Source organism: Gopherus flavomarginatus, chromosome 1, assembly GCF_025201925.1.
Source record: "Gopherus flavomarginatus isolate rGopFla2 chromosome 1, rGopFla2.mat.asm, whole genome shotgun sequence".
Lineage (NCBI taxonomy): Eukaryota > Metazoa > Chordata > Testudines > Testudinidae > Gopherus > Gopherus flavomarginatus.
The window spans coordinates 157,270,661-157,288,087 of record NC_066617.1 but is presented as its reverse complement, the minus strand read 5'-3'; the positions used below and the strand labels follow the sequence as shown (position 1 = coordinate 157,288,087).

Genomic DNA, 17,427 nt, shown 5'->3' with positions numbered 1-17,427 from the left:
GGGGCAGGGAAGATCATCCTTCAGCAGGATAATTGCCCAGTGGCATGTGCTTCCAAAACACCAACTAAGATGTAACAGAACTATGCTCAGATTGGGGAAAAAATGCTACCAGGATCTAATCCAAGTAATCACATACCTGAAACACCAAAGCCGATGATCAGCACAATCACTGCTACCAGGATTATGATGATGGTGATCATGCTATTAAAAAAAAATACAAAATTATTTAACAGACTCTCTCCTCTAAATCATAACATTATCATACACTTGGGCATAGTTCTCAGTCTCTGATCAAGGAAGAAAATCAGAGCTGGGATAATGGGGAGCTGCAGGTCTAAAAGTGAGGTGGATTAGCATCATGGTTACATTTGCAGGACTGGAGTAGCAGTGAGCTGTGCAGGCCAGGAATGCGGTGCACCAGCAGAGCTGGGGGTGGGTGGTCAGGTCAGGACTTTTACAGGGAGAAAGGCTGGCTCATCTCATTCATTAGTATTTCTTCCCTTTGTTGACATATCTATTCTATATAGGTTCTTATACTGGTCTGATCACTGCAGTATCTGAGCATTTTCCCATAGTGCATTAAGCAACATGACTAACATCTGTCACATGTTGTTTGTTCTCTCATCCCCTCCCTGGGGGAAAAAGCATGTACAGTGGAGGGAGTGTCTTGTATTAGCTGGGGTTTCCTGGTTGTTTTTTTGGTTGGTTTTTAATACTCATGTTGTTCTATGTTTATATCAGAGACGGCAAAGACAACGACAACGAACTGCACCTTGCCCTTGGAGTGGGAGGTGGATGAGGTTTGTGATGGTCTCTGCTTCTTGGGGAAGATCATTCAACCGTCTCAGACCAGTGAGATGTCCAGTGAGTGGTATCTGCCCTCTCTGACCTGTAAATGGAGCCCTTCCAGCTCTGAGGGTCCCTCTGACACCTTAGCCTGAGTTTTGGGGACTTGATCCTGCAAGGTACTCAGCACTCCGTCCTTGGGGCAGTAAATCACGGATGCACATTTAATTGTAATCATGCCAGGAGCCCTGCTGAAACCCATGGGACTACTCACACACATGTTTTGGTGTGTCAAAACAGAGAGCTCAGCGCCTTGCATGTTTAGTAGAGAAAGGGCCTGGAATACTGGGCCTGGTGCAAGACCTTAGGTATGAACCAGAGGTTGTGAACCAGAGTCAGGCCATGCATTAAAGCAGATGCTTACAAGTTCACTGTCCAGTATGTGAACGTGGCAAAGTTCCTGCTAGCATTGCTAAAACACAGGCGTTAGCAGGCACTAAACATTTACCTAAATACATTCCAGAAGGCTAGTGCAGACGTTCCCCGGGTTAAGCAAGACCCAACTTATGCAAATTCACACTTACAGAAAACGTTCCATAAGCCAGAAATAGGATTTTCGAGTTGTGGAAATTTTTGCATAACGTACGGGTATACATTTCCAATTTACGCAAAATTTGAGTTACGCAAAGCTTTCCGGAACGGAACGATTGCCTAAGTCTTCCCCCCAGCACCAGCCTTACACACTGTGATGGGTTGGGTCACAGAGACCCCCGTGGGACTGCCACCTGATGTGCTGAGGCTACCTCTGAGCCCTTTTTCTCTGGCAGCTTGGGACGTCAGAACCCTGCCTTGTTGAGCCAGACATACCAGTCTGCTCCAACACAGACCCAGGGTCTGAGCCACGTCCCTCAAAAACTGCAGACTTAACTGAAGACGGCTTAGAAAGTGCTCCTGTCTCTAGCACCCAAATACCCAGTTCCCAATGGGATCCAAACCCCAAATAAATCCGTTTAACTCTGTATAAAGCTTATAGAGGGTGAACTCCTAAATTGCCTACCCTCTATAACACTGATAGAGAGATATGCACAGCTGTTTGTTCCCCCAGGAATTACTTTTACTTATTCTGGGTCAATTAACAAGCAAAAAGTGATTTTATTAAGTATAAAAAGTAGGATTTAAGTGGTTCCAAGTAATAACAGACAGAACAAAGTAAATTACCACACAAAATAAAACAAAAACACACAATCTAAGCCTAATACAGTAGGAAGCTAAATGCAGGTAAATCTCACCCTCAGATATGTTACAATAAGCTTCTTTCACAGACTAGACTCCTTCCTAGTCTGGGTCCAGCAATCACTCACACCCCCACAGTAACTGTCCTTTGTTCCAGTTTCTTTCAGGCATCTCTTTGGGGTGGAGAGGCTATCTTTTGAGCTAGCTGAAGACAGAATGGAGAGGTTTCCAGGGCCTTTTATATTCTCTCTTGTGAGCGGAAACCCCTTTGTTCTCCTGTGCAAAATCACAGCAATAAGATGGAGTCTGTAGCCACTTGGGCAAGTCACATGTCTATGAACGATTCAGCTTTTTGCAGTCCGACGCCAGTCTTTACATGTTAGTTTGAACATTCTCAGGAAAGTTCAGATGTGGACTGGCATCTCCCAAAGTCCATTGTCACGTAAATGTTTCTTGATTGGGCACTTACTGAGAATAGTCCTTTCTCTAGAAGTTGACCAAATGCTTCACTGAGGCTACTTAGGAGAAAACAAGTACATAACCAATATTCGTAACTTCAAATAAAAAAATGATATACACATACAGACAGCATAATCATAACCAGCTAACTACAACCTTTCCGTAGACACCCCACTTGGCTTCCTCTGTATAAGAACTGGTGCAATCATAGGACCCTGGTTGCAATAATGATCTATACAATCACAGTTTATGTCAATAACGTCACACCCACCCACATCCATCTTCGGCCACTGGATCCCCCACTCCACATTCGTGGGTGGGTAGCTGGTGAGCAGGGACCTGACAGTACTGATGGCGGGGGAGGGGGAGGAGGCAGAAAAGACAGAAAATATGGGACGATTTTCCTGTCTTTAAGAAAAAGTCAGGACACCTGCAGGAGAGCTTAAATATGGGACTGTTCCTTTAAAAACAGGATGTCTGGTCAAAATTAAGAAGCATCGCTAGCTGGGATCATGTTTACAGGCAGATTGGGTGGACAGGAACCTCATGCTATTTCTTTGCTAAGATGTAGATTTTTCTGCCCATGCCCTTTTTCCTGTCAATGAATAGCCATATAGGAGATAATGGCCCATTGACTGTGTTTACACCTGACTGAGACGTTAGCTTGCTCCTTGTCTCTGAGGAACTGATTGGCTACTCCCCAGTGGAATCTTATAACTTTTCATACAACTTTGCCACACACATTTTACCAGGACAATAATGACCAGCAAATTATAAATTTTTAAATGATGCCTCATAAAGGATACTTTGCATAAAGATTATTGTAATAGTGTGCAAGGGGTGAATACAGGGGTGCAATCTGTCACAGTGGCCTAGTCTACACCAGAAAAAATTGCCATGATTAACTGTGATGGGTTGGATCACAAAAATCCCCTTGGGACTGCCATCCAATGTGCTTTGACTACCTCTGAGTCTATTTTTCCTGTGCCAGCTTAGGACTTCAGTGGCTGCCTGGTTTGATCCAGACACGCTTGCCTGCTGCAAACACAGACCTAGGTCTGAACTACGTCCCACAAACTGCAGGCTTAACTGAAAACAGCTTACGAAGTGTTCCTGTCTCAGCACTTAGATGCCCAGTTCCCAGTGGGGTCCAAACCCCAAATAAATCCATTTTACCCTGTATAAAGCTTATACAGGGTAAACTCATAAATTGTTCGCCCTCTATAACACTGATAGAGAGATATGCACAGCTGTTTGCCCCCCCCCCCAGGTATTAATACATACTCTGGGTTAATTAATAAGTAAAAAGTGATTTTATTAAATACATAAAGTATGATTTTAGTGGTTCCAAGTAGTAACAGACAGAACAAAGAGAATTACCAAGCAAAATAAAATAAAACACGCAAGTCTAAACCTAGTGCAGTAAGAAAACTGAATATGGATAAAACCTAACCTTCAGATGTTTCAATAAGCTTCTTTCACAGACTGGATGCCTTCCTAGTCTGGGCCCAATCCTTTCCCCTGGTACAGCCCTTGTTCCAGCTCAGGTGGTAGCTAGGGGGTTTCTTCTGATTGCAGCCCCCTTTGTTCTGTTCCACCCGCTTTTATAACTTTGGCAAAAGGAGGGAATCTTTTGTCTCTCTGGGTCCCTACTCCTCCTAAATGGAAAAGCACCAGGTTTAATATGGATTTCAGTACCAGATGACATGGTCACATGTCCTGTGACGCCCCAAGCCTTCATTCCTCCCAGCCTGACTTACAGGAAGGCCTGCCTCCAAACAGAGCCATCCACAGTCAATTGTCCTGGCTGATGGGAGCCATCAAGATTCCAAACCACCATTAATGGCCCACACTTTGTATTATTACAATAGGCCCTCAAAGTTATATTTCATATTTCTAGTTTTAGATACAAGAATGACACATACATACAAATAGGATGACCACACTCAGTAGATTATAAGCTTTGTAATGATACCTTACAAGAGACCTTTTGCATGCAGCATATTCCAGTTACATTATATTCACACTCATTAGCATATTTTCATAAAATCATATAGAATGCAATGTCAAATTAACATCTTGTGTTCCTCCTGGACAACTATAATACCTATGCACCTACACTTAAAAGCTCCTTAGTCATTACTCAGTCATGCTACAAGTCATGCTACACAGCCCAGCCCTTTCAGGAGGATTGACATTAACTGTCATCCAATTATTTATGTGCCATTGTAGCTGGAGGTCACTAACATATAGCCTCCCACCATAGGGGAGTTCAAAGAGTGGAGCTCCCAGCCACACTACTCTGGTTGTTGTCTCAGCCAGACACTCAACTATGAATGGTGGCTGAGAATCCCCTCTTATCCGCTCCCCCACCCCATGTTCCCTTCAGCCATACCCCGCCCAATATACCTCCCTGTGAAATGCCCCTCACATTAACCACTCCTAAAAGTGCATCTCCTCTCTGTCTCCACTAATGCCCTTGGCTCCAGCCATGCAGTGCCTCAGCCAACCAACCACAGTTGGTTCATTTGTTGCAAGTTGCTGAGGCGTGTCTGGGGACTGGGATACAATGTGGTGTGGGGCCAGATCTTGGCCAGTTAGTTAAAGCCGGGGTCACTGGCCAGCGCAGCTGCCAGAGGAGCTGAGCTAGCAGCACCTCTCCTGACATGTTCTCCCACACTCCTGCAGGGAGAAGACCCTGTTGCAGCTGAATGGGTCAAGAGATGGGCTAGTGCCAGTGTCCCCTCTAATTTTTTTTAAGTCCATGTGCAGAATGAATTTTGTTATGTGCACCAATATGGAGGTTAGGTGTGGGGCTAAGGGGAGTGTGGGAGGGGGCTCAGGGCTGGGGCAGAGGATTGGGGTGGGGTGGGGTGGGGTGGGTGAGGGCTCTGGCTGGGGTGGGGCTGGCGATGAGGAGTTTGGGGTATGAGAGGGGGCTCAGGGGCAGAGGGTTGGGGTGTAGGGGTGCAAGCTCTGGGGTGGGGCTGGGTATGAGGGTTTGGAGGTGCAGGTTTCCCCGGGGTTGTGGTGGGGATACAAGACTCCCCCCAGCCCTCTCCTGCCGCAACAGCTCGGGGCAGGGGAAGAGGCACCTCTCCCCAGCTGCGGCAGCTGAGCCATTCTGGTGGGCCTGGGCCAGACTGAGGGAGGGGCTCCTGCCAGGGGAGGTCTGCACTGGGGCTGGCAGGAGGGGTGCCTCTGAGCTCCTGAGTGGGGCTTAATAGGCAGCTGTGCATCTGTGCGGCCACACAGCTTAGAGGGAACTTAGGCTAGTTCAGACACCAGGCAAATCCTTAACTGGTTCAGTGGTGGCTAGTGTGGCTCCACAGACCTGTTTGTGTAACAAATGGAACAAACCAGTTAACTGGTGTACTGTGCCTCAGTTCTAGTGTAGACAAGGCGATGGAGATAACGGTCAGGACAGGAATTGCCAGTCTATCATTTAATGCCACAAAAACTCCATCAGTATCAGGCCTGCACCTGTGCCTTTCAGAAATCTGTCATGGGGAGCAGACTGGCTGATGAGGAGGGAGCCTCAAAAGGTTCAGAGCTGGGGTTACTGTCGGAGAAGTACTCAAATGTTTAGATGCTTATTCAGAACACATTTGCATTGTTCATATTTTTTGCTTGCCCTCCTCTCCCTCCAGATGCCATTCAGTTTAACCCTCCTACTTCCCCATCCCCTCCCACAGGGCCTGGATCCCCACTGCTTGGTGGCAGGGCTCCTTTGCTCTGCTGTCTTCTGCATTCATTCATGCTTCACTTTAGGGGAGACTGGACACTCACTTCACTGCCCTCACAATCTCTGTTCTCTCACTTCCAGGGACACTTCACTCCTGCTGGGGCCTTCAGGGCTGGCAAATAATGCTCCTGCTCAGTAGGCCCACCTTTGGTGCAGGAGACTGGGCTGTGACATTCTCCCTCTCACTGCAGACTGGTGCATGTTGAACCCCTCTCCAAAGTGCAATTGCTTGAGTGTCAGTTAAAATCACCCTCCTGCTCAGCTCCTCATGGCACCAAGCCACATAGAGCCTCCTGCTAGCGAAATCAAAGGCTTCTGACTGCTACCTGTGGGCCAAAGAGCTCTGACAGACCAGCTATTTATCTCAGTGCTACTTGTAGGCTGGTAGCAGGGATTGGCCTGTCAATAGACTGGGAGTTGGTTTCACCTGTAATTGTTTTCCTGGCAGATGAATAAAACCTATTGAGATACCCCATTGGAATATAGAAAATATGGAAAGAGTTGAAACAGAGTAAAAAAAAAAATAATAATAATCAGAGATATATGTATCTCCTAGAACTGGAAGGACCTTGAAAGGTCATTGAGTCCAGCCCCCTGCCTTTACTAGCAGAAGCAAGTACTGATTTTTGCTCCAGATCCCTAAGTGGCTCCCTCAAGGATTGAACTCACAACTCTGGGTTTAGCAGACCAATGCACAAACCACTGAGCTATCCCTTCCCCCCAAAGATGTACAGGCAGCATTTAAAACAGGAACAGATATTATGCAATCAAATTTCCTGTATCATGTTTTAAGATGATTGTTGTAGCGGTCAGGGAAGAATTTCCTTAACTCTCATCCTATTCCTATATGCTTTGCACAGAATAATGAGCCAGGAGTATTATACAGATTTCCACCTTCCTCTGAAGGCCAGACCCTGGCCATGGCTAGAAACAAAAAGGAAGGACTAGATGGACCAGTGGTTTGATCTGGACTGGCAGCTGTAGATAATCAGTTTAGATGGACCAATGCTCTAACCCAGATCAGTGGCAGGACTTGAGATGCTAGTCTAATGGTTTCATCCAGTATGACAGCAGGAGGGTTCAGTGGTTCAATCTAGTAGTCAGGATATCAGACTAGAAGCAGTGGCCTGACCGGAATAATGGAGCAGATACCATAAATGAAAAGTTCTGTTGAGGTACATTTGTAAGGTTGCAGATGGCAATTCCAAACAAGTACTATCATTAAAAAGACTTACACATTACAAAATAGGAAATCTTAAAGTAACACTGGATATCTTTCTAACAGAGATACTCTAGTTCAACCACAAGTTACTGAGCTCTATGCAGAAATCACTGGGTGAAATTCTATAGTCTGTGTTGTGCAGGAGGTCTGACTAGATGATCATGTTCCTTCTGGCCTTAAAAATGTAAGAAAAACTATGGAAGTCATCACTTGGGAAATAGTCACCATTTATTAACAACACAGAAATTTTCAGCAATGGCTACAGGTGCAACAGATCAAAACCTAACTCGACCTCTGTAGTAATGGCAGCCTTCAATCTTTTTTTTTTTTTTTTAGAATTCTTTCAATATTCTGGGCCTAATCCCATAAATATTTACACAAGTGATTGAGGGTGGCAAAACGAAGACCCTATATTATCAAATGTTTTATTTGGGGGTCAAATAGTTTAATAAGGGCTTTTAGAAATTCACAGATTATGGTTGTGGACACCTTAAATTATGAAAGTCCATTCTACTGGCACAGTGACCATAAAAGTGCCAGCCACCAATTTTTCCTTTGCCATTGTTGTCAACAGGGCTTTAAGCATTGTATGCAAGCAAAAATCTTAAATTAACTAGATGGTGTCATTATTTCCATATATAATCATAGTACTGGAAGGGACCTCAAGAGGTCATCTTGTCCAGTTTCCTGCACCCATGGCAGAACCAAGTATTCTAGACCATCCCTGAAAGGTGTTTGTCCAATCTGCTCTTAAAAATCTCCAATGACAGAGATTCCACAACCTCCCTAGGTAATTTATTCCAGTGCTTAACGACCCTGACAGTTAAGAAGTTTTTCCTAATGTCCAACCTAAACCTCCCTTGCTGCAATTTAAGCCCATTGCTTCTTGTCCTATCCTCAGAGGCTAACAAGAACAATTTACATCCCTCCTCCTTGTAACAACCTTTTACAAATTTGAAAACTGTTATCATGACACCTCTCAGTCTTCTTTTCTCCAGACTAAACAAACCCAATTTTTTCAATCTTCCCTCAAAGGTTATGTTTTCTAGACCTTTAATCATTTTTGTTGCTTTTCTCTGGATTTTCTCCTATTTGTCCACATCTTTCCTGAAATGTAGTTCCCAAAACTGGACACAATACTCCAGTTGAGGCATAATCAGTGCAGAGTAGAGCAGAAGAATTACTTCTCGTGTCTTGCTTACGACACTTGTGCTAATATATCCCAGAATGAAGTTCACTTTTTTAGCAAGTGTTACACTGCTGACTCATATTTAGTGTATGATCCACTATGACCCTTCCTACGCAGTACTCCTTCCTACGCAGTCATTTCCCATTTTGCATGTGTGCAGCTAATTGTTCCTTCCTAAGTGGAGTATTTTGCATTCGTCCTTATTGAATTTCATCCTATTTACTTCAGACCATTTCTCCAGTTTGTCCAGATCATTTTGAATTTTAAGCCTATCCTCCAAAGCACTTGCAACCCCTCCCAGCTTGGTATTGTCTGTAAACTTGGTAAGTGTTTTCGCTATGCTGTTATCTAAATTATTGATGAAGATATTGACGAGAATCAGATCTAGAACTTATCCCTGCAGGACCCCACTCAATATGCCCTTCCAGCATTAATGTGAACCACTGATAACTACTCTCTGGGAATGGTTTTCCAACCAGTTAAGCACCCACCTTACAGTAGCTCCATCAAGGTTGTATTTGTCTTGTTTGTTTGTGAGAAGGTCATGCAAGATAGTATCAAAAGCCTTACTAAAGTCAATATATAGGGCATCTACCGCTTCCCCACTATCCACAAGGCTTGTTACCCTATCAAAGAAAGCTATTAGGTTGGTTTGACATGATTTATTCTTGACAAATTCATGCTGAGTGTTACTTATACCTCATTATCTTCTAGGTGTTTGCAGATTGATTTTATTGATAATGCTGATTCCTCCCTCAGTCATGCCATGAAGTGGCCTGAGTGGATAGATTGTCCTCTGGAGCTGCAAAATGTTTATAGTGCGTGTCTATGCTGGAATGGTAGAATCCAGATACTTGGTTTTTTTACTTTGAAACTTAGTCACATCTACATATAAGTAAGAATATATTTTTGCAAGTTCACTGCTGACATTGTCTTTAATATGATAGATTTTCAAGATGAATTTCCTAGCAGAAGAAACTTTCAGCTAATAATAGAGCTGGGGTTGTTTTTTCAACCTTTTTTTTTTTAATGAAAGATGAAGATTTGGCAACCCCAAAATATTTCAAGAATTCATGTACATTTCTCTGAATTGTTTTGGTCTGAAAAAAATAAACAAATTCCAAAACATATGAAGCATTTCATTACCATATTTTCTAAATGAAACGTTTCCATTTTTCAATTCAAAATGACTTTTCATTTGGAAATTTCTTTAATTTAATTTTTAAAAATAAAAAAGGGTTTTAAAATACTCAAAATCAGAATGAAACATTTCATTTGACCTGAAACCAATTTTGAACATTTCAATTTACTGAAAATTTCATTTTCAATTCAACCCAAAACAATACATATATATTTTTAAAACTTGCCAGCAAACCGAAAAATCCATTATTTGCTCAGCTCTACTAATGAGATAATTGAAAATTATGTTTTGTAACTGAGGACATTAAATGTTTATCCAACATGGATTACAAATTATCACTGAACACAATGTGCTGAGTTTTGTACTTAGTGTCAGTTATCATATTACCCTAGTCAATGAGGACTGCAGAAATTGTAGGTTTTTTATTTTTTCCCCAAATAACTGAACTTTTAACATTTGCTAATGTGGTAACATAAGAACCATATTTTACTTATTGAGCACAAGTTCAAATGTTCTAACATATAAACATAGGCGCTGACTTCCTCTCTGCCTAGTGAGTGCTCGCCCCTGGCCCTGCCCCTGCACCGCCCTCGCCCCACCCTTTTTTCACTCCTTCCCCAAAGTCCCCGCCTCACCTCGCCTTTTTCCACCCCAGCCCCACCCTCTTCCCCCAAGTCCCCACCCATGCCCTGCCTCTTCTCCTCCTCTTCCCCCTCCCTCCTGGAAAGTCTTAAGCACCGCCAAACAGCTGTTATGCGGCAAGGGAGGGAGTGGGAGGAGCAGCATGCTGTGGGGGGAGAAGGAGGCTAGGAGGGGGGAGCTTGGCTGCTGGTGGGTGCAGAGCACCCACTAATTTTTCCCCGTGGGTGCTCCAGCCCTGGAGCACCCATGGAGTTGGTGCCTATGCATGTATATCTAAATTTTTTTTCTCAAAACATAAGAATTAGCAGTGGCTCTTAATAATCTAAGTAATACATTGAGGTCTTGTTTGGGAAATCACTGTTTTTTTAATTTATTTTAGCAAAAATTCCCCTCAAATTTGTTTTTTAGACACTGATAGAGTTGGACAATTGAAATGTTTATAGTTAATATGCTGTTAGAGATCATAAGCTCAACCCCTGCCAGTGTCCACAGACCATCACTCAGTGCCCCTTTCTACAGTTAGTTTTTAAAAATTGTTATTACTATTCTGGTAAAGCCTAGGAGCCCTACTCATGGACCAAAACCCCACTGTGCTAAGTGCTTTGCAAACACAATAAAACAGTCCCTTCCCCAAAAATCGTTCAATCTAAGTGATAGTTCAATGTAAGTCAAGAAAATTAAGTTAGATTGTGAGTTTAGATAGAATTTAGAGAATTTTTGCTCTCCCCACCAGGGTTTGGCTTGGTGCTGAGATCATGCCCAGTCCAGAGTGCCAGAAAGGATACTCACAATATGAATCATGTTCCTTGATCTTTCCAGAGCCTAATACCTCATAAAGTGATAGGCCTCTTCTCTCCAGGGGTGTCCCACTCTCCAGCCCACTGCACAGCTGAGCCCATCAGGACATAGTGCTCTGGCTCTGGGGCCACCTCACTGGAGATGTCTTGAAGACAGAGGCTGAAACTTCAGGGGCCATGGTTCCACACAGGGCCCTTAAGGGGCATCTAGGGTACCAAAGCCAACAGCCACCCAGTGGGCCAGTTATTGGCTCCTGCTCCAACATCTGCACCAGACTCTACATGGAGTCTGAGCATGGGGTCATCTAGGTCCATGAAGTGCCCAGTGGGGACACAGAAGATCAGGAAGCCCCAGGGACCACATTCACCAGTGATCCCTGCCAAGACTCTTCCAGTACTCAGATTTGGCACTCATGTTTGGGACCTCATCCCATCAGCCCCAAACAGCTTCCAGACCACTCCTGTGGTGTCAACCTTCCTGCTCCCCCAGGAAGGATCAATGTCTCCTCCAATAGTGAAGCCCAACACTGGTAACTTGGCACTATCACTATCCTCACCCAGCTGCTCCTGCCACTCAAAAGAAAAAGCAGTGCCAGCACTGTTCTAGGGATGATGCACCAGAACTGACCTCTCCAGCATGCAAGGGTCCCCAGTACAACCTGCAGCACACACTTCCCTCATTTTGCATCCCACTGATTCCCTCCACATTGACACTCTATGCCAATCTGCCCTTTGAGATGGAAGCCTCCTCTAGCCCAGAACCATCACCATAACCTCTGGAATGGGTATCTTTGTTCTGGGGCTGGCAGGAGTCACCCTCACTTACATGTGAAATGGGCTTTGAGGGTCCTTGGCACAGGGAAAATGCTGCCTGCTACTGTTCCTCGGGGTAGTTGCACCTCTGTCTCCACAAATGAGAAGCTTTTGTGCAAGAGCTCCTCTAAGTACTTTTGTAGCCCTATATAAAGGCCATGGACAGAGGGGCTATCTTTCCACCTGTAACACAAACACCTCGCCCTATGGCTTTGGAAGTTGTCCCCTCATCTCCTGCATCTCTCCAGGTAGTCCAGCCTCAACTACCAGTACATGAGGAGCAGGCTCCACCACCTCCTTCTACCCCACAGTGAGATGACTTTGAGATCATCAGATTGAGCATGATGACAGGTCTGGAGGGATCTCTCGAGGGAGATGTAACTCTCCAGGCAACAACATTGGCTCTGTAACTAGGTGCCATCCCTGGGTGCCCCCTCATAGCCATAATCCAGTCTGAGCCAAATCCTGGAAAGAATATTCCCCATCTCCTGTGGTCTAATTTATTCAGCATCATTCAGCTCCCATCAAAGTTCCTTTCTGGTCACTCCTCAGGGTTAGGGTCTCATAATTCTCTCTTTCTCAGGACTTTGGCTTTAAGTTCTAGCCTCCCCAGCCAATAGTCTAGGGTCTCATGGTTCTCTTTCCTGGGACCATAACTTTAAGTCCTGGCCTCTGTGGCCTGTAACTTCCCACTTAAGTGTATGGGTTACACAGCCCTCCTTCCAGGGGCTACTAACCAGCCAACCTCTTCCCTCTTCCCCTCCCCCATCAGTTCCTCCAGCAGCTGGCTTCAGCAGTTCCTCTTTGAAGAACTCTCTACTCTCCCTCAGTCCTCTCCCTTATATTTCTAGGCTTAGCCTGAGTTAGTCACATAACCACATTCGTTTTCCTTCCTGGGGAGGTAGGTTAAGATTGTCACAGCTGCACTACCCTCCCCCTCATCTCCCTTATGGGGCCAGACACTCTGTGGCAGACTCCTCTGTGGTGTTACCACGTGATGAATACAAACAATTCCAGGAGCTCCTGGCCAGGGTGGCACACATGCTACACCTGGAAACCGCCACCTCAGCTGGCAAGGCCACTGGGTCTCTCTTCAATTACCCTCCCCATCAGTCAGGGCCCAGTAAATGACTCCTGGCTAATGCCTGCTACCTCTCCAGCTGCGCCCAAAATACGAGATAGGAGATCAGGGTGGGTAAAAATTCAATTACTTTTAAAAAAATAAAATAAAACAGATTTATTGTTATTTAAATTATAATATGGTTTTTCTTATTAAAAATAAATCTGCTTTAAATGAAATCTGAATTTTATAAAAAATATGTTAAGGCCCATGTTTATTATAATCTTGTAAAGCATTTAAATAAAATAAAAAGTGCTGAATTCATGAGCCTCTATTAAACTCTTGGAGTTAAAGGCTGCTTTTCTATATAGAGAAAGAACCAGGGGAAAAACATCCAACTTTTGAGGTCCAGCTTTATAAATATGGCACAATAGGTTGTGTGCTGTATTAACAGCTTGCTTCTGTGGGGGAACCAGGGGTTGTGCTACTGAGTTCAAGAGACTGTCAAAGTCATTACAGGCATTGGGTCCCTGGCCTCTGACTCCAGGAGACGCCATCATGTATCATCAGGCCCATCCACTGAGCTGACCTGAGTGTTCTCACATTCCTATGTGAGAGCCTCTCTCTACTTGAGTTCTGATTGGCGCAGTTCTCAAATTATGAATATTTAGGACTCCACCCACCATGGAAATTTACTCTCGAGCTCATGGAAATACACTGATTTGCCCAGTAACTATCAGCCCTTGCCTCTGGATAGTTCTGGTTATTTCAGGTAAATGGCTTTGCTTTGTCTCCTTGTGTGTGTACACAGAAGGAGATACAAAGAAACAGAAACCCAGTAATTTCTCAACTGCCTCCCTCTCTGTCGCTAAACAATTCAAATACTGCAGTGCAAAAAGCATGTGGTTTACAGGAGTAGAAATCTTGGATTGTTGTTAGTTGTTTTGTTTTTCTGGGGGTGAGGGTGGGGCAGGGAACTTAGGTAACAAGTGAGAAAGAGCAGAGCATGCAACAAGAAAGAAGCAACACTGATGTCAAAGCAGGACACTGAGAAGAAGAGACAACATTCTTCAGAGTGCAGCCCCTAGTGTTGATTTCAACACATGGGGACTGGAGGAAGAAAAACCTGCCCTGGCTGCAGATCGTAAAAAAGAAAGATGTTATTCGGGAATATTTTCAGAAAACTCCTGTAGCTCTGCGTAATAAAAGGAATATGTGGCAAATGTAAACAGTGCAACAGAGAGATGCAAGCTTGGTTTATTAGAACGAAACAACATTATGAAAAATGCTCTTCAGAAGGCAATGAGTGTGACAACGATGATGATGATGTGGACATGTCTGAAATATCTGGACCAACAGGTTAGTAAACTTATTTTTGCATCATTCTTGTGGCCTGCTAGCCATGTCTTACATGACCGTAAGTGATGACTTACACTGTTCTCAAAAATTTGTGCTTTGAGTGGATTGATTACTTATGAATTTCAAAATGTTTGTGTTCAAAATATAATTGAGATGTTTGTTGTGGGAGTATTTATCAGCTACAGTTTTACTGTCACTGCTTGACTTCTGAAATGTTTCTTTTAAATGAGTCTGACTTTTTTTTTTTTACCATTTTGTTTCAGGGTCCAGCTTTGACATCATCTACATGTCCACAATTTCAGAGTCATCTGCTGGTACCACACCAGTGCTGCAACTAAACATATATCAGATAGTCTTTTTTATACAGGTTATTTACTTTCTTCATTATCCAGTAAAACCATGGATGAGTTTGTAATCAGGACCAGAAAAACTCCATAGATGCAAAGATTGATTGGTTCATTTATGCAACGCATCCTCTCTTTTGTTTTGTTCAGAACAAACATTTAATTGACATGGTTCAGTCATTATGATCAGGCTATCCCCCACCCCACAATGCAGATATTGCTGGAAGGTTACTGAATACAGTGTATGAGAAGGAAATTGAACAGTGTGCAAAAAACAGGGAAATTCATTAATCTGAGTCTTGATGGGTGGAGCAATGTACACAATGAATTAGTAATATGTGCTTGTGCGACAACTGATGTATTAGGAAATGCCCATATAGCAGAATAGAGAAGTAGCAGTAAAAGCTGTAACAAACTGAACAAAAATTCAAGTGTCAAGTGCGTAGCTTTATCACAGATAATGCTGCAAGTGAGCAAAGGTTAGAAATCTGACAAAGATAATGAAGAGAATCTGAGATGTAGAACATACGAGTACAGTGCTCATTTGATGCATCATTTAGCCAAAGGCTTACGTACAACTCCAGAAAAAGAGGAAAATGCTGAAATTGAAAAATACTTCTACAACAATCACGTTGCTTCAGCTTCACCGAAGAGAGCAGAAAGATCCCAACTAATTCTCCTGAAAGATGTACGATGAAATTCAGTAGCTCACTGTTTTGAGCTATTTATTAAGAACTGGCCTATTCTGATGACAATTTGTGAAGAAAATTGTAACAAAATAGATGGAACTATCATAGCTAAAGTAGTCAACATTGGATACTGAGAAATGTAGGAGATCGGTTTCAGTATATTGAGACTATTTCCATAACCTTGGACAAACTACAGGAAGATTGCTGCTGCAGTGCTGATGCTGGGGAGCTTTGAAGAGAACCTCTAGAGCCACTGAAGAAAGAAATATCCTACAACAAAGTTAAATTGCAGGCAGTAAAGAAGTGGCTCGATCAAGGACTTACTCCACCTCATTTCCTTTCCTATATTCTTAACCCAAAGTACCAGGGTACATGCCTAACTGCTGAAGAAGAAGATGCTGCTGTGACATGGACATTTAATAATCACCCATCAATCATGCCAGCCATAAGTTTCAGGGCTGGAGGTGAACCATTCAAGCAGTACATGCTTGCTGATGATATTTCAAAAAGTCACAACGCTGTGACTGAACTGGTGGAAGTCACTAGCTAAGCACCTGGAACCAGAGCTTGTTGAAATGCTAACTCAGCTTTCGACAGAAGTAGCATCTTCCAAAGGCCCAGAAAAAAATATTTTCTTCTTTTGGCTTCGTTGATTCAAAGTTGAGATATTGATTGCAGTTGATAAAGCAGGAACACTTGTCTTTCTCTTCCAGTCTGAATAAAATGAGGGGCAAGGGGAGATCCACTAGTTTTAAAAGAGTAAAGGACAGCCTAAGTAACTTAGGAGACTGTTGTTTCATATTCAAGAGACTTAGGCGAGTAGGAACGTAAGCTCCAGTCACTTTTATTTTGGAGCATTTGAAAATTTTCCCAGGTTGACCTGAAATAATCAGTTAAATTCACTGGACTGCAGTTAATCTCTCTCATGTTCCTTTAGTAACTCATATAGTTGTAAATGTGAAACATGCTTTGATAAGCTAAGTTTATGTTTCCAAAACATTTAAGGTTGTTTTGTTTATTAAAAATAAATTGGATATGCCATTTTGTGTGTTTAATTAAATTCCAGTGACAATCCTAATTCAGCTTGACACAAATCATGAACAAAAAGCTAATGATCCAGTAAATGAGCAACATATCATTCACCATTTTAACATACTAAAAGTGTACAATTAATAAGAATTTGAAAATATTAAGCTGTATAATGCTTAAATAAATGTATATAGTTATATTGTACCCTCCTAGGTAGCAAAAAGATGTACCCAATCCAGTGTAAAGTCTCTATTTAGTTGTAAATCAACATGTTTTAATAATACTATCAACCAGTGAGAATGTACCTTTCTTTAGAAAATAACTGAAGTACAAATAGAAAAGTTGATTAAATCAATTATGTAAATTGAGACTTTCCACTAGGCGATTTAAATCATGTTAAAATCACTGATTTAAGTCTCTGATTTAAATCAATCCACCCTGCAGGAAATACCTAGTTCTTTTCTAGGATTTTGATTACTTATCTCAGAACCTAGTCACCAAGACCCTATTCATCTCAGCACTCCTGGGATCAACATGTTTGCATCCTTCTCCTACTGATAGAGAAGACTGAATATTACCTGCTTTGGTCAGGAAGGTCTAACCTTTGAGCTCCTCAGGCATGTCAGCTGTGAATTACCAGGTGATAATGGAAAGATTCCATTATACCTTGTGGTATATCTCACTTTGATTTTTGACCCTCTTCCAAACAGGGGCGGCTCTAGGCACCAGCAAAGCAAGCAGCTGCTTGGGGCAGTCCATTTGCAGGGGAGGCAGCTGGCAGGGATCCAGCCTGGGAGCTGAGAATCAACAGGGGGCCCTGGGTGCTGTAGTTCCTTGGTTAGCTCCCTGCCTATAGATCAAGCTCTGAAGCAGGGAAAGAACTACATTTCCCAGCATTCCCTTGGTCGCTACCAACAGG

General features: G+C 43.1%; 1 protein-coding gene across 2 annotated transcripts in view; it reads right to left on the bottom strand.

The window, feature by feature from the left end:
- The window catches only part of VTCN1 (V-set domain containing T cell activation inhibitor 1), a 39,479-nt gene that overhangs the window by 13,068 nt on the left and 8,984 nt on the right, over positions 1-17,427 (bottom strand). For both annotated transcript variants that reach the window (XM_050961458.1, XM_050961467.1), the window contains exon 2: positions 137-201. In XM_050961458.1, coding sequence (XP_050817415.1) covers positions 137-201 — 65 coding nt within the window. The remainder of the gene's footprint in view (positions 1-136; positions 202-17,427) is intronic.